This window comes from Dromiciops gliroides, chromosome 3 (assembly GCF_019393635.1).
Source record: "Dromiciops gliroides isolate mDroGli1 chromosome 3, mDroGli1.pri, whole genome shotgun sequence".
NCBI lineage: Eukaryota > Metazoa > Chordata > Mammalia > Microbiotheria > Microbiotheriidae > Dromiciops > Dromiciops gliroides.
This window is the reverse complement of record NC_057863.1, coordinates 216,149,722-216,167,427: the sequence shown is the minus strand read 5'-3', so window position 1 is coordinate 216,167,427 and position 17,706 is coordinate 216,149,722. Positions and strand designations below refer to the sequence as shown.

Sequence of the window (17,706 nt, the reverse complement as noted above, 5' to 3'; positions counted from 1 at the left end):
TTTCCTTTCCTTTCCTTTCCTTTCCTTTCCTTTCCTTTCCTTTCCTTTCCTTTCCTTTCCTTTCCTTTCCTTTCCTTTCCTTTTTTGGTGAGGCAGTTGGGGTTAAGTGACTTGCCCAGGGTCACACAGCTAGTAAGTTTCAAGTGTTTGAGGCTATATTTGAACTCAGGTCCTCCTGACTCCAGACCCAATGCTTACAATGGATTTTACAAATTGAGCTCTAAAAAGACATTGTTGGTAGCCATGACACGAATACCACTTCAGTACATAGTACAACCGATGTTTGAAATGAGAAAAAGAGAGCAGGATGACATCCTGCTCTACTTCCAGCCTTGAGTGCAACTGATGAGGTGACTACAATATTATAACTATCAGTTATAATAAATAACTTTGAATGCTTTGAAAAAACCCATGGTGAATGCCCTGCTCACACAATTTCGTACCTCTACCTTTCTAATTTGGACAGAACCTAAAACAGCCACGCTAAAATAGACATTTAGTTTTGGTATTCTAAAGGTTTTGCTTGTTTCTTCTTAATAAATGGACCTCTCCAACTTTGGAACCCAGTTTTATATTTGGTAGAGTAGCCAGATTCTTTAAAACCCTTATTTTTCTGCCTTTTATAACTATCAATATTTAGATATTAGATATCAAAAGCCAAATCCTTGCCCCCCCCCAAAAAAAAATTCTGTTCATTTAGAAAAATGGAAATAAAACAGGGGCAATGTATTTGTTCACAAAATTCCCCAGGCTGCTGATTTTCTTACCAATGTCAATTTAGGGGGTGAGGGAAAGTGAGAAGAAAACAGTTTCACAAAGGCTCTTTTAGTGAAAAAATGGGTCAGGATATGTTAGCTTAACTGATCCAGGTTAACTTCTTGGCTACTGCTATTCTCTGAAAAGGTGTCAGCATCAGAGTAAAGAAATGGACCAATAAATAGCCATGATTAAAGGTGCTGAGTTTTTAAGGATTCTCTTATTGTCCCCCTTCTACCCCTTCCCCCATTTAGTTTTCTTTGCTTTTGTTCCATTTTCCTTTTTGGGTTCTGTTCCTTTTGGCAGTGTACACTGCTGAGGGGAGCTGCATTTAGAAGTACAGCTTAACGTACTGCAACACAATTTAAAAAAGAGCTGAATAAGGGCTCCCTTATATTTGCTCACAGCCTTAATCCAAACTCTTCACTAACTTCCAATCAATAAATATCACTGTGTTCCAACCAAATGAAAATTTGTTTACCATTTCTAAAGGCTAATGAGACCTATTTGTGGGTTGCAGGAGTTGGTTTTGACAGAGAGGCTAGTATACGCTGCTCTCTTGTTCATTCACAATCTGTACTACAGCGAAGACGAAAATTGAGGAGGCGGAAAACCATCTCTGGCATCCCCAGAAGAGTGCAGCAAGAAATAGGTGTAGTATAAATAAAAATGTTAATGATTAACATGATAACTGTCTTCAGTTGTTGAGATATGAAACAATAGTCTGCTTTCCTGTAGCTTCCTTAGGAAATGCTAAAGTTTTTGTGGTTGTAGAGTTTTGCAATGATAGTGTTGTTTTATTGTCGTTTTTTAGATTGCTGAAACCAGACTACATTATTCATATGAGCCCTATGCTTTGATTGTGGAGGTGGGGTTTTACTGAGTGAAATGAATAGACATGTCCAGTCCTTGCCATTTAAATTTAATCAGTTCACTTTTTTAAAGTTATTTTGTTATAGTCATAGTATTAAAAACAACTAGATTCAGTAGACAGTTTTTTTTCTTATAAATTGAGTGTCTTCAGATGAGGTGAGAGACCACTCTTCAAGTAACTAAACTATCAAATAAACATAATATTCAACTTGGTACTTTAGAAATTCTCTCAAGTATTATTAACATTGATGTCCTAGTAAAAACCATAAGAACACTTTATACCTTATCTGCTTGGTTTGTTTAGTGTTTTTTCCTATTGTTTCTTTTATTATGAGATAATTTACTGAGAAACAGAATTTTAGTTCTTTACACGTTGATCTGTCTTTGAATCCTGTGATTCTGACTTGCTACTTCCAAAGTAGCTTTTGGAAAGTTGGGACCAACTGATAGGATAAAATGAAGATGGATCATATGATAGACATGATAAAATATATTCTACTTTAAAAAATTTTTAAAGTGACAGTATTCAGTTATCTTACAAAAGGACATGGTATGAAAGGGTAGGAAGGGAGAAATTCACAAAGGATATAAAAACTAAGATTTTTTTTAGGAGTAAATTTTTTAATTTTCCATGAGAAATTTGAATCTTTCACATACTTTTATGTACTAAATTATTATTCTGAGGCAAATAAAACATAGTGTGTGAATATTTGGGGGCTCAATAGTTATTTTTCAATAATCAGGAAGAATTTCATTTAAGAAGGGGGTTCTAAAGCTCTAATACAATAATAAAATTGTGGGGGCTACTCAAAGAAAAGTCATTGGTCTGCAGATGTCTAAAGTATCTCACTGTGTTTTACATGTGTCCTAGATTCTGATGAATCGCCCGTGGCCAGGGAACGGAATGTGATTGTGCATGCAAATCCAGACTTCTCCAGTAATATCAATAGGAGGTCGGGGACCAGGGACTCTGAATGCCAAACTGAGGAGATTCTTATTGCTGCTCCATCCAGAAGGAGAATCAGAGCTCAGAGAGGCCAAAGCATTGTAGCTTCCCTTTCTCACTCTGCTGGCAACATTTCGGTGCTGGCAGACAACGGCAGCGCCATGTTTACTACTGCGGCAAGCAGCCGCATTCGATCACGGAGTCTTCCCCGTGAGGGTGCTAGAGGCAGTGATGCTGAGCATAACATTGGTGCTAAAACCTCAGCCTATGAAGAGGAGTCTTTTATGGACAACCAGGAAAGGATACCAAATAAGGATACAGATGCCATGAGTAGCCAAGGTTCACAGGAACACCAGCCCCCCTTGGGATTAACCTGCTCTCAACACCTCCACAGCCCCCAGCACAAGTTAAATGAAAGAGGGAGGTCAAGATTGTCAAGGATGGCTGATTCTGGAAGCTGTGAAATTTCATCCAATTCAGATACCTTTGGGAGCCCTATTCACTCCATCTCCACAGCTGGAGTTCTCCTTAGCAGCCACATGGATCAGAAAGATGATCACCAGTCATCCAGTGGCAACTGGAGTGGGAGCAGCTCCACATGCCCCTCACAAACATCAGAAACCATTCCCCCTGCTGCTTCTCCTCCACTGACTGGCTCTTCACACTGTGACTCTGAGTTGTCATTGAACATAGCCCCTAATGCCAATGAAGACTCCAGTGTCTTTGTAACAGAAAACTATAATGACCATATGGATAAAGTGAGGGGCCATCGAGCAAGCTCCTTCACATCCACTGTTGCAGATCTGCTAGATGACCCCAACAACAGTATTACAAGTGATAGTGAATGGAACTACCTGCACCACCATCATGATGCCTCATGCCGCCAAGATTTTAGCCCTGAGCATCCCAAGGCTGACAGCTTGGGCTGCCCAAGCTTCACAAGCATGGCCACTTATGATAGCTTTCTGGAAAAATCACCATCTGACAAAGCAGATACTAGCTCTCATTTTTCAGTGGATACTGAGGGATATTATACCTCCATGCACTTTGACTGTGGTCTCAAAGGTAATAAGAGTTACATGTGCCATTATTCAGCCACAGGCCCTGAAAGTGGCCAGGGCACTGGTGTTCCTCCCACCTTCTCAGATTGTACCTGGCAGGACTACCTAGATCAGAGGAGGCACGGAAGGCCAAGCATCTCTTTCAAGAAACCAAAGGCAAAGCCAGCCCCACCAAAACGCAGTTCATCTTTGAGGAAGTCTGATGGAAGTGCAGACATACCTGAGAAGAAAGAACCAAAGATAAGCAGTGGGCAGCACTTGCCTCACAGTTCCAGGGAAATGAAATTGCCTCTTGAGTTCTCTAACACACCTCGAATGGAAAGTGTTGGTTTATCCAGCAAACAGGAACATCCCTGGATAAACCAGAGTGACCATGGGATAAAGGAGACTCATTTGGACACTGCAGATATTCCATCATTCAAAGATGAAGGTGCTGAATCAACTCACTATGCAGATCTCTGGCTTCTAAATGACTTGAAAACAAATGATCCGTATAGGTCTTTATCCAATTCAAGCACTGCTACGGGTACCACAGTCATTGAATGCATCAAATCACCAGAGAGTTCTGAATCACAAACATCCCAGTCTGAATCCAGAGCCACTACTCCATCCCTTCCTTCTGTTGACAATGAGTTTAAATTAGCTTCACCAGAGAAACTGGCTGGCTTAGCATCACCATCAAGTGGCTACTCAAGTCAGTCTGAAACACCAACATCTTCTTTCCCCACAGCTTTCTTTTCTGGACCATTGTCTCCTGGAGGTAGTAAGAGAAAGCCAAAAGTCCCAGAAAGGAAATCCTCCCTTCAACACCCCTCTCCAAAAGATGGAATTATGTCTTTAAGCAAAGAGCTCGAACTTCCAATTATACCTCCTACCCATCTTGACCTAAGTGCTCTTCATAATGTCTTGAACAAACCCTATCACAACAGACATCCATTGCATGCATTTGCTCATTGTAAGCAGAATTTAGTAGGAGAAACACTAAACTCTACTCCCTCACCATCCCTTGCAATTACACCTACAGTCCTGAAATCTGTTAACCTTAGGTCAGTTAATAAGTCTGATGAAGTTAAACAAAAGGACAATGATAATACAGAACCACCTTATTTACAGGAATCTACTATCACGGTGGCTGCCTTGTCTCCAAGCAAAACAAGGCCACACATTGCTAAGAAATCAATATCACGCCAATATTCCACAGAAGACATCATTTTGTCCTTTATTGACTCATCTCCAGTAGATATGGGTCCTGACAAAATGCATTTAGAAAAAAGTGCAGTTTTCAATGTGAAGAATCATTGTGATCAAGAAACTGTACCGTTGGCCAGTAACAATCTTCTAGAGACGAAAGCCACAAAGGACCAAATGTCAATAGTCAGGGAACCTTTTCCAGAACATGGACCAGGGAAAAACTGTGATGTACCTACAGAAGGACTTCAGAGAGGTTCTATTGGTAAAATAACAGCTCAAGGTACTGGGAAAGATGGTAATATTGAGCAGGTACAGAAGGCATTCTCTGTAGACTGGGAGAACACTGCACAAGCTAAAACGGGGGATGAAACCTCATCCCTGTCTCTGTCTGATTCACCAACCAGAGCAGCAACAGACACAGACAGCCAACTTAAGCATCACCTTGTTATGAGCCACCACCGTGACAAAGTGCCTGGGCACAGTTGCTATGAATCAGAGCTAACAACTGTAAATTCACTCAGTGAAAAGCGTTCTGAGCAGGAAAGTGATATTGCATCAGGTATTTCTACCAAAAGTGCCTCTGATGACCTAAGGACAGAGGAGACACAAGCAAGTACAGATGAGGTTTCATTGAAAGGTGAGTCGTTGGGCAGCTTGGGTCTCAGTGACAAGAAATTACAATGTTCTCTAGATTTAATTTTTACTGACAACTTTAAAAAATTCCCTATGATACTCTATGACACTGGCATGTTTCTTTCCCTGGCTTATTTTCACATATAAAAAAATGTCAAACTTTGTTATTGAGAAATTGAATACTACTCAAAATTTTGTGCAGGATACATGACAGGTAAATCCTATGCAGGATAAATGACAGGTAAATTCTGTTGCTCACTGTAATATAATGATTCACGGTCCTAGTTCTTTTGTCAAGATCTTAAGGGTCTTCTTCATTAGAATGCTTTTTTGTTCTTTTTAAAGAATCTTCACCAAGTGACGACTCCATCATTTCACCATTTAGTGAGGACTCTCAGGCTGATGATGATGTTTTTGTGTCTCCAAACAAACCTCGAACCACTGAAGATCTTTTTGCAGTCATTCACAGGTGAGGCAGCAGATCTAATGTCGCTGAATGGACTTAGAATCAGATTAAAGTATATGAGAGCCTCCTGAGTGATTAATAGCAAGCAAGCAAGGATTTTATTTTTCGTAAATTGAGTTTGAAATCCTTTATAGATGTTTCTCCATCTATAAAATGAAGAGACAAAAGTAGATATCCTCTCAGTTCCCTTCAAGCTCAAGAATTCCAAGACTATGACTGAGTTGAAAAATATAAATCTTTATGTAAACTCAGCTCTAATATAAGGAATTCTAAGACAAAGTTTCCTATAAAGGCTTTTGGCTCCCCCCCCATGACTATAATGTAAATCAAGATTTTTATCAGAAGATTTGATCAGATTTCATTGAGGGGTTTACAGTGAAAGTTCCAATTCAGTCTCTGATATATTCACTAACTTTAAAATTTACAATTTCATATGTCTCCTGAGATTAAAATGATTCATATTTTTGAACATTTCCAAAGCAATGATTATAGTAATAAGGGCAGAGGGGAAATTAAACCACCAAAATAATCGGAATATGAAGCATGCACTGGGACATGAGTGTGCATGAATATTTGACTACTCTATATCTTACAATATTCTGTAACTATGGTGATCACCTTTTCTTAAGAATCAGAACATGCTTTCTAAAAGTGCTTCATTAACAGTATACAGTTATCCCTTCCACATAGACTTTCCCTATCATGGTCAGCATAAGAAACTGAATGGGAATTTTGAAGAAGTTTTGTGGAAGCTGCAGACAATATTCAAAGGCTAGCAGATGACACCGGCAAAGTTTAGAAACTCAGAAATGCATAAAATATATATTTAGCATTGCATAATATCAACCCAAATTTTACCATAAAGTATTGCACACATTCCATCAAAGAAAAAAAAATCAAACCTTTTCTCAGATACAGAGGGAGGGCCAAAAAATTTTGCACAGATTTTCCAGATTGTGGGGACACTGTGCCCCTTAACCCTGCAATGTGGAAAGGATAACTGTACTTCATTTTCTTGACATTGGGGCTGCCTAAAAAAAACTTCTTTCCTCTGCCTAAATGGCATGGTTCTATAATAATGCTATCATTCAGACACAAAGATTATGTCAATTGCCCACCTGTTATCAATACAGAAGGGAAAGTATGGGGTCATAATGGAAAGGTCACTACACTAGACATATGGCTCTATCATTAATAAACTTTGTGGGGACAGCTAGGTGGTGCAGTGGATAGAGCACTGGCCCTGGAGTCAGGAGGACCTAAGTTCAAATCTGGCCTCAGACACTTGACACTTACTAGCTGTGTGACCCTGGGCAAGTCACGTAACCCCAATTGCCTCACCAAAATAAATAAATAAATAATAGATATAAATAAATAGATAGATAGGTAAAATAGATAGATAAATAAACAAACAAACAAATAAATAGACTATGTGACCTTAGGAAGAGTTTGCCTTAGCCTCTTCATCTATAAAATGAGGGGGTTGGACTAGTTCTGGAAAATCACTTTTCAGTTCTAAACCTCCTGATTCTATGTGTATTCTGTTTCCAGGAAAGGTGATGAATTTGGGACTAAAGGTGTTTTTTCCACACTCTCTTGCCTGTTCTCTTTTATGACAAGTAGCATACAAATGTATGACAACTCCACAGCATCCATGATCACAGAGAGGGTGAAAATCACAGTTTACTTAGGGAACAAATCCATGTTCATGATATTAGTGCAGTGTGCTAACAAACTGCACTAACCAAGGGTAATTGTCTGACAACTCACCAATGAGATGATCCCTTTTATGAAACAGGGCAAACTGACCTAGCTGAAGTCAATAAAATTTAAATCCACATAGTATCCAGCACAATGCCTTTTTCATAATAGTTCCTCAATAAGTATTTACTAAATGAAAAAATGTAGGCCATATTGAGCAATTTTATTCAAGATGCTGCATGTTCAAAACAGAAATAACCATATCCATTAAATAAGCAAGATCTCTATAGCAAGGATACAATTCCATGTCCAATAGCATGTATCATATTTTCCAAAGCATTTTACTTTAAGCTTTCAAGGTGTCTATATTACAATCTCTTATGCATTTTGATAAATATATCAGTATTGTTGTATCAGTCATGTCCATATCTTGAATAAAGTCAACATCAACTGCAAATGTGCCAGTACCATCATAAATAAGGTTTTTTAGGTCTGTGTTACCTGTTGTTTAAAAAAAATGCTATATGAGTACTTATAATAACATTTGAGAAATACCTTTCCCCAAATCAACACCAAAGTAATTAAACTGGTTCAGATTATTATCTGATAACTAATTATACTCAGATAAACTGGTGGTGTACCCGCAAAAAAAAAAAATATTTGGAGCAGGTGATATGCAGAGTAACAGATGACTAGGTTGAACTAGAAATAATCTCATACTATAACATTATATATGTAATATATTCTCATAATGTAATCTCATAAGAATATCTCATATTTATAGAACTTTAAGGTTTACAAAGTGTTTGATATACATTATCTCATTTAATCCTCACAATAGCCCTGATAGATAAGTACTACATGCAGGTATTATTGTCTAAGGCATAGAGAAGCTAAGTGACTTGCCCATCATCACATAGCTAATAAATGTTAGAAGCAGGATTCAAACTCAGGGTATCTCCTGACCCTAAATCTAGTGCTTTTTCCTAATCTATGTCCCTGCCTCCCCATTTGGGTAGTACCTCCTCCCAGCCCCATACCTCTCTCTCATCTTTAAAGTGTGGTTAGAGGTATAGAAATCCTTTACTCTAGGAGGAACACATAATGGGTATACTTTAGCAAGAACACTTTCTTTCCATTCTATGGAGGAGCACTAGGACTTTATTATTCCCTGTCCCTATGTCCAAATTAAATCCCAGTGATAAGTATCAATGAATAGAAGAGTTGCTAAGTTATTAATAGTAGCACTCTGCATTTGTGCCTTTTATACCCTTCAAAGAATCTGTACATGTGATTTATGAGGATGTTATTGAGCATTTTTGACACTGATTTGAAATGTTCATTATTTAAACTTAATCTGTCTGTTGGATATTATAGAATATGCTTTTATTCTCTTAATTTAATGAAAAACACACATACATCCTGAGGGTTTCCTTTGTTTCTGTTGTGTTTAATAGATCAAAGAGGAAAGTACTTGGAAGGAAAGATTCTGGGGACATATCTGTACGAAGTAAATCAAGAGGTTTTCCTGGCACTAGCAATAGTGGCACTGTGCCCCCCAGCAACATCCTATCTCCAAACAGCAATGTGCCAACTCCACCAAACAGCCAGAGATCTCCTGGTCTTATCTATCGAAATGCAAAGAAGTCCAACACCTCTAACGAAGAGTTTAAGCTCTTGCTTCTTAAAAAAGGCAGTAGGTCTGATTCCAGTTACCGGATGTCTGCCACTGAAATCCTGAAGAGCCCCATCTTGCCCAAATCCCCTGGTGAGCTCCCCACCGATCCATCCCCAAGCATGGATGAGCCTCCCCAGATGTCATCAGGGGCAGAAGCATTGTCCCCTCTTTCTCCATGCTCCCCAAGAGTTAATGCAGAAGGGTTTTCCTCCAAGAATTTTACCATGTCAGCTTCATCTAGGGTTGGACGTTCCCGGGCACCCCCTGCAGCCAGCAGCAGCCGTTACAGCGTCCGTTGCAGGTTATACAATACACCCATGCAAGCTATCTCAGAAGGAGAGACTGAAAATTCGGATGGCAGCCCTCATGATGACAGGTCCTCCCAGAGCTCAACATAGGCTGCACAATCTACACAGCCTCACTATTAAATAGGAAATACATTACCACCAAAAGCATTTGGCTTACACAAGGATATAAAAAAGATAACAGAGGACTCAATAGATATGTGGGGAAGGATCAGTGCTTAAGCTCTGTAATCCTTTGTTTAATTCTGCATTTTCTAATAGAAGCATATGCTGTCTCCCACTTTTCAATCTTTAGCTTCAATTTGGTTTATTCCAATTTATTCTTCTTGTCAATGTAGTTTTTAAAAAAATCTAATTTTCATGAAAAGAAAGGGAAAAAAATCTTTCTCAGCTGCCCATTTAGGAAAGAAACTTCTTCACTGTTGTGCTTCCCTAGAGAGAGAGAAAATGACTCTTAAGGATTGGTATTTTTCTACATTAAAATGAACTGAAACAAAGTTTAAAAAGAAATGAACTAAACACATGTAAATACCATATTTTTGATAAAAAAATGTAAATAGAACTATTAGAGAAGAGTGGACATGTGGCAAATTATTTACTGCATACTGTTTATTGAAGACAAAAGAAATAAAATGTCATAACTGTATTCTGTGAATACCATTTTCATATCAAACATCATGTTTAAATGTCCACCAATATGGCTTTTAGAATGATAATCAAGCCTCAAATCTGAATTTTTACATTCTTGAAAATAGGAAAATTTCAAGTTTACTTATTGAAATGTTAACTTAAAACCTTATGAATTTAAACCTGACCATTTTTCTTGTAAACTTCAGCACCAAACAAGCTCATAGCAAAGCATAGCTGTGATTTACCATATGGTAACTGGTAAGAGTGGAAAGCATGCTTTTAACTTTTTTAAACAAAGAAAGGAAGTCATCATTCTCAATACAAAACCCTAAGCAAAAGCATTTGACAGTGTCCTTTAGCCATTTATTTTTAAATGAATTGCTTTAATAAAAATGAGCAGGGGAAATAGAAATCAATTCTGTGTTATGTTTTATATTAGGCTACTGAAGTACAAAGAATCAGAATCTAATGACTTTAATATTTAAGCGTTTTAGACAATTAGTTCCAAGTTCTTAAACTAACAATATAAAAAGATGTAAGCATGCAATGGAGCTGTTGATTTATCAGTAAGTATCTGCAATGAGTTTTCAGTGAAGCTTTCTCTTTGTGCTGATGAGATTCATGCTACCTAAATATTAACAGAAATGACACTGTGAAAAATGTAGCTGGGAAATAGGTATGTATATGCATTATTTATATTCATTGTTAAACTGGGAATGGGGGAAAGCTCTGGTTCACAATGCTACATACAACTTTGTCTGGTTTTACTATAACTGCTTGGTGGGGTATAGGGAGGGTGGTGGGTGGGAATGGAAATCCATCAGAGTAAATGCTCTGATAAAAATGAAGGCAGGGAAACAAGCTGAATTACTTGAAATTACTTGAATTTTCTTGTCTTAAAACTGAAAGAAATAAAGTTAGGAGTTGAAGTCTACAAATGGTTTTACACCTCTGATTTTAACATTAACTGAAACTAATGTTTGAGATTATTTGTCAGAAATGTAAGTGGTTACTATTACTTAGAACATGCTTTGGAATGCGAGAAGGTATAGTGCGGAGGATTGAGAAGGAACATGGCCTGTAACAGAACGAAATGAGGTTAGGATAATAGAAAAATAATAGGATCACAAAGAAATCAACAAGTAGCTGGCTTTAAGCGTAAGTAAATGGTGATTAGGGAAGTAGGTTGTGTGAAAGGGGTTTTATTACTTTGGTTCAATTCATGCAATGCATAGGAAAGAGTGTCAAAGGCGAAAAGTAAGGCTGTCAAAAAGAAAGTTATCTAAAATGTTAGAGAGTTGTTAGAATAAGTTAGGAGATTAGGAATGTTGGTTGGTTTTGCTTTGTTTGTTTGTTTGTTTTTTCTTTTCTGGAAAGAAAGAAGAACCTTGATCTCATCTACTGTTTATTACCAAAATGTGTTTTAGAGTTTCTTGCCAACCTTGTATGAAGAATGATTATGCAGTTGTATGCATGTGTGTACATGTGTATATCCATATGTGTATACTTTGGGAAAGAAAAAAAGTAATTGGCAAGAGATATTAGTGGGGCAGTATTTGAAAAGTGTTAAAGATTTATATTAAAGGAAAAGTAGGTTGATGTTTGAAAATGGACCCTTTTCATGGAAATATACCAGCTAAGAAAACCAGCCTCATTTGATACCATATTGGGAATATGAATGAATTAGACTAAAATTCTGAAAAGTACACAGTTGGCACAAATAAAAAATGTTTTTAGATAAATGTGACAAGGTGGCTGGAGCAATCATTTCCAGTCATATTAGGTCATTTTTCATAATGTTTTTAATAGCAGTTAATTTGCAGCATGGTTCTTTAGCCTGAAGAAAAATGTATTGTGTGTGCTTTAAAAGTAATTCTAAAATACATGCCGAATAAGAAACACCATAATTGGCTTTAATAAAATGTCACCTTTTTATTGCTGACATAAATTTAATTGATAATGGTACCACATATTTTAAAACAAATATATTGACTTGAATTGTGAGGCAATAAGATATCTTCTATATGTAATGATCACAGAACACTTATAATTATAGTTTTACTTATTTTGTTTAATCTAAAGATCTATGACAAAGTTTCTCTATTTTATATTTCATAGATTTAAAAGCCCAAAAATATATGGATTATAAATCCACTATAGAAAAGAATATTCAGTATAAAAACAAGTGAGGGAAATTAAAAAAAACAGGAAATTTTAGTGATATGGAATATTTTACATGGCTTTAAAGCACTCAAGACAAAGTGAGAACTGACTTTAACATCACTGCCATTTTGAAGCAGGGTACATGCATTAAGTAATCTGAGAAACATCATTCCAAATTTTTGTTCTGTTGTTTGCACTGATGTTATTAAAATGATTTTGAAGTTTATGCAACTGTTTCTGTATTCTGTAAAAAAAAAAACCCATACATTCTCCTTTCTTGGTTTTGATTTTGCTTTGGGGTTTGTTTTGTTTTGTTTTGTTTTGTTTTACTGAATAGAGGACATGGAATAGTTATAGCAAATAAAGCATTCTGTGTGTTTGCTTTTGCCAAAGGTCAGTGATGGAGTGCATTTGCTACAATGGTGGCAGATTTAGAGAAATAGGTTATGACTTAAAGATTTAAAACAATTAAGAAGGTTACAGTGTAACTATTTTGGTACTAGAACCAGTTCATGCTGGCAGAAAAGACAATGGTTTATGGACTTGCATCCATTTTGTATTTTTGTAATATTTGTAAATATAAACTTTTTAAATTGTTGCAAAGATGATTTCTTTTGTAAAATGTTTTCAAAGTTTACATTCAATCCAAGCCTTTGTATATTTTAGAGCTGTGCAACACTTTAAGTCTTGTATTTATTTTTAGTAAAAACGGTGACAGTTTCATTGTGAACCCCTCTCAAAAACGTGTCAGAAAAGTTTGATTACCTAGAAAGTGTGTATAGAAACTGCAAATAAACGTGACTGCAATTCAATAATCCCCCCTCTCTTCATTGTTATATTTTATCACATTTGAGTTGATAATCCCAAACAATGATCTATATAAATGCATTAAGTAGCATCAAGAAACTTTTTTTTTTTGAGGAGGCAAATGGGATTAAGTGACTTGCCCAGGGTCACACAGCTAGTAAGTGTCAACTGTCTGAGGCCGGATTTGAACTCAGGTACTCCTGACTCCAGGGCTGGTGCTCTATCCACTGCGCCACCTAGCTGCCCCACCAAGAAACATTTTATAGTAATGTATATAATTTAGGGAAGTGTTACAGTGAGAATACCAGCTAAAAAGAATTGTAATCCCTTGTGTCATAAGAGTTGCTTGGTACAAAGAGGTTTGTGCTCTTCCTACCAAAGAAGCCAGGAAAAATCTCTGTAAAGTACCATCCTATATACTGAGATCAATTACCTGTTTGTAACCTTACTCTTCACAATATAACAGAAATAAGTTTATTGAACCAAGCAGAAAAGTAAAACCCATTAGTCCCAAAGAAAACCACTGTAACTACCTAGTAATTTAGTCTCAAATACTGAAGGTAACTTTGACTGTGGCAACCTACTAGTTTTATCTCTAGATAAGAATTAACCTCAAAACTAGTAGTATCCTTGTCTAAGCAGTCTATCACAATTGTAAGGGTTCTTTATCAGACCAGAAATATTGAGGCTACTCCCTCTGCCTTCACTACTATCAGCCTCTATTCACACAATGAATCACCCTGAAGCCTGGTCTCTGCTTTATGCATGAAAAACTAAAGGCTTATGAGTGGTGATCAGAATTCCAATTATCTTTTCTCCTCTGACTGAGGGAATGAGTGTCCTTCACTCAAGAGACATTTTCCCGTTTGCTCAGTGGCTAACAAGTCACCCCAAATTGTCCCCAATTATTTCTGCTTGAGAATGTGTCAGGATTTTTGAAAGCACCCAGAGCTTTTAGTAATCTCTACTCCTTACTAGTAATTCTTAATTCATACTGTCAAGACTGACATACCATTTTCCTAAATCAACTCAAGGGGAGGATCTGGCAAATATTTCAACATGGGTTAAGAATTTAAGTGGATGAAAAAAAAAAGAATTTAACTGGATGGCCTGAGAGCCAGGAAGAACTGGGTTCAAGTTCCATCCCTGGCACATTCTGGCTGTATTTCTTTCGACAAGTCACTTAATTAATCAGTACTCTAAGCAACTCCCTAAATCTCTAGGTTGCAGAGAATGGGCCAATCCATTCTGGTAGAGGAAGTTCCCTCATGAAGGAGTTCCCTGTATCAATGAGAACATGGGTCAAATCCTAATTCCCCATCTAGATCATTTTCCTCTTAGAACTATCTGGAGAAAATGACATTTTTTCAGCTTCTGCTTTCTCAGTGCTCAGTGTAGTCCTCTGAGATAGGGATACAGGTGTACTCCTACCTTTAAATATTACAGCCCTGCTCCTTCTGAAAAACTGTCTGGTAGCAATGCTTCAAATAACTACTCTTTTCTGTCTTGCTTCCAACTATAATCTAGTTGATACTCCTTTACAAACTGTAAACTAGGAAAACAGAAGTCATTGTGTCATCACACATAGTCTGTGGAGACTAAAAAACCTGAACTGACCCTCCTTACCTCTACTACTCTTGACACTAAAACATGGTTTTGTAATTGCTTGATTCTTATTCCATTCTGATTTATCCATTCTCCATATGTGATCTGTATGGCAGTTTATTATAGTTTACAATTTGCAAAATGTATACTTTTGCTTCTGGTTCAGTTAATAATGGTGGCTTCAAGGTGGGAAGGTGGTGACTTCAATTTGAGTACCCAATCTACCACATGGCTATCTAAATAAAAGCTGAACCATTCTTCCCATTTATCCTGATGGGTTTTGTAATTTCAGGCAGACAAGTGAGATGAGTTGTATCCAGGTCCTTGTGCCCTACTTCATTAGTTTACAGATTGGAAATTTTGATTAGCAATGACTTTAGGAAACATCAAATAGGGATCCTGTTCTGAATTCCATTTTAAACTATAACAAAAAGTCGAACAAAATAAAATATCAAATGTGGCAATGGACTACTATATCAAAATTGAGCTTCAGAGTATAGGTTTCATACTTCTAATAGGAACATCTAGTTAAATCCATTTTACAGATGAGGAAATGGAAGCCAAAGAGAAGTCATCACCTTGTTCCCCTATGTTTGACAACCTATTTTCATTAATTAGTTATGACAGATCTGTTGAGAGTCAAAACAAAGTAAGAGAAATGCTTTACAAAGGATCACTATATCAAAATATAAACTTTACACTATAGAAGTATCCAGACTTTGGTGTTTTCTTCTGTTCAATATTTTGAGACTTTTGGAGAAGAGGGTGGGGAGAGAAGAGAAAGCAATAAAATAATCTTTGAAAGTTGTAATGATACTGCTCAACTAAGATTTGTGAGAAACACAACAAATAGAAGAAGTAATATATTTGGAAAAATTACCGATAAAAATATTCTATGCTGGATTTCCTAAGAAAAGCATATCTGATGGATCTTCATCCAGGTCACATCTGCTAACTGTTGGTGTCCCAAAAAGGGCTTGCTCTCAGGCCCTCTTTTCTTCTCCCTCCATAGCAAGGGTCAGCATATTATAGCCCAAGGGCCAAATTCTGACTACTACCTATTTTTTTCAAGACCCCAAGCTAAGAATGTTTTTTTTTAAATGTATTTAAATACAAAAATACTTTAATTTTACTTGAAAATATAAGAATCATTCTTATCTCCAGGTTGGCCCACAGGCTGGAGTTTGCCTACTATCTTTGATCTGTACTGTATTGGTGATCTCGTCAACTCCCATATGTTGAATTATCATCTTTATGCTGTTGATTCTTAAATCTCTTTATCCAGCCCTAACTTCTCTGCTGACCTCCAGTCCCCATCTCCAACTGCCTTTTAGGGCTGAATCCTGTTGACCATGATACTTTTTCCCATCCTGTACCCCAAATATATGTGGTTTTTTTTTATGTGAGCATTATTTTCTTGGGACTCAAGAATGCTGGAATTTTCCAAGCACTGATACTTTGTTAACAGAAAATAGACCCAAGACTTTGGGATAATTTAGCATATAAATTCTTTCTTGGCAATTTGTCCTCAAATACCAATTATAGTCTCTCCACCACAGCCACAGAAACTCTATTCACCCTTTAAATACAATTGATGCACTAAAGAATCAGTCTTAATTTGCCTTTGAATGGAGAAAGTCAATTCCTTCAGATTTCCCTGTATCCTGCAGCAAAGTTAGCAACCTCCTAGTCAGCTTCTCCCTTTACTATTCTCTCCTATTCTGAAACAGTCTGAAATGCTATTTCTCAAAGATAAACTGAGGTAATCCAGCCTTTCTGAAACAGACTTATCTTTCATCTTATCTCTAAAGAAGATTCTGAGTTACCATACTGGAATGGGCTTCCTGAAATGAACTGTCTTAGTTTCTCTCTCTAAAGTGAAGCATTAGCAAGCATTCTTATATTATACACTGCCTTATTCTACCATTTGATTATATTGAGGCATAATGCTTTTTCATTTATGTGATTAACTTGTTCACTAATTATTTTACCTATGAATGCCTTATTTCCTAAACTGGATTGTAAACTTCTTGCAGCCAAAAACTTTATCATAACATTCTTTTGTCCCTCATATCACCTACCATAGTACTAGGAACAGAGCCGCTATTCAATTAGCAAACATTGATTAACTTGATATATGAAAAAAAATACTTTTTTACAATTGAGGCAATCATAGTGTAAGGGCTAAAATTCTAGCTAGTTTGTCTAAAATATCTAATGAGTGGTCGCCAATAAATTATAAGCTTTAGCGAGAGTTAGACTTTTAAGCATTTATTAAGGAGACTAAGAATTTGGTGAAGAGAAAAAGAAAGGCCTAGATTCATCTATCTATTAAAGGGAGAGTGCATTTCTTGCTCTCTTCTCCACGGAGTCCTGAGGAAAGAGAGCGAGAGAATTCGCCTCTCCCCCTCTTCCTCCCACAAGCAAACGTCACTTCCTGACGCCAAAGAGCTGCATGTCTTGCCTTCAGACGCCTTCTCCTCATGGTGAAGTTTTGCTACAGTAAGTCTCCAGCAGGCGGCGTCATTCCAATCGTTACAATAGGTAGGCAAGAATCAATGACTATAAAATTGTATGTCAGAGTTAAAACAAGATGGATGAAGCACTGCTAGATAGTTAGTCCAGTCTTTTCCCTTTGGAGGAACAAGGACCTGTATGCTTTTCTCTTCTTCCTCATAAGAAGACAAGAAAAATTTTATCATGGTAAAAGATAAATTTTCACAAAGCCTTTTCCTACCAAAAGATCTGCCAAAAGGCCAATTTAAAATGCTGGTTAAAACTTATCTACTATATGTACTAAATATAAGAAGAAAGAGATCTAAAGAAGAAAGTAGGAAGAAATTCATTTATAATCAGTCTTTCATTAAGAGGATAAAGTTTAAGTAAAAAGT

General features: G+C 36.9%; 1 protein-coding gene across 2 annotated transcripts in view; it reads left to right on the top strand.

The window, feature by feature from the left end:
• The window catches only part of NHS (NHS actin remodeling regulator), a 439,882-nt gene extending 426,683 nt beyond the window's left edge, over positions 1–13,199 (top strand). For both annotated transcript variants that reach the window (XM_043997830.1, XM_043997829.1), the window contains 4 exons: positions 1,277–1,408; positions 2,501–5,464; positions 5,806–5,929; positions 9,085–13,199. In XM_043997830.1, coding sequence (XP_043853765.1) covers positions 1,277–1,408; positions 2,501–5,464; positions 5,806–5,929; positions 9,085–9,703 — 3,839 coding nt within the window. In that variant the 3' untranslated portion in view covers positions 9,704–13,199. The remainder of the gene's footprint in view (positions 1–1,276; positions 1,409–2,500; positions 5,465–5,805; positions 5,930–9,084) is intronic.
• Positions 13,200–17,706: the final 4,507 nt, after the last annotated feature.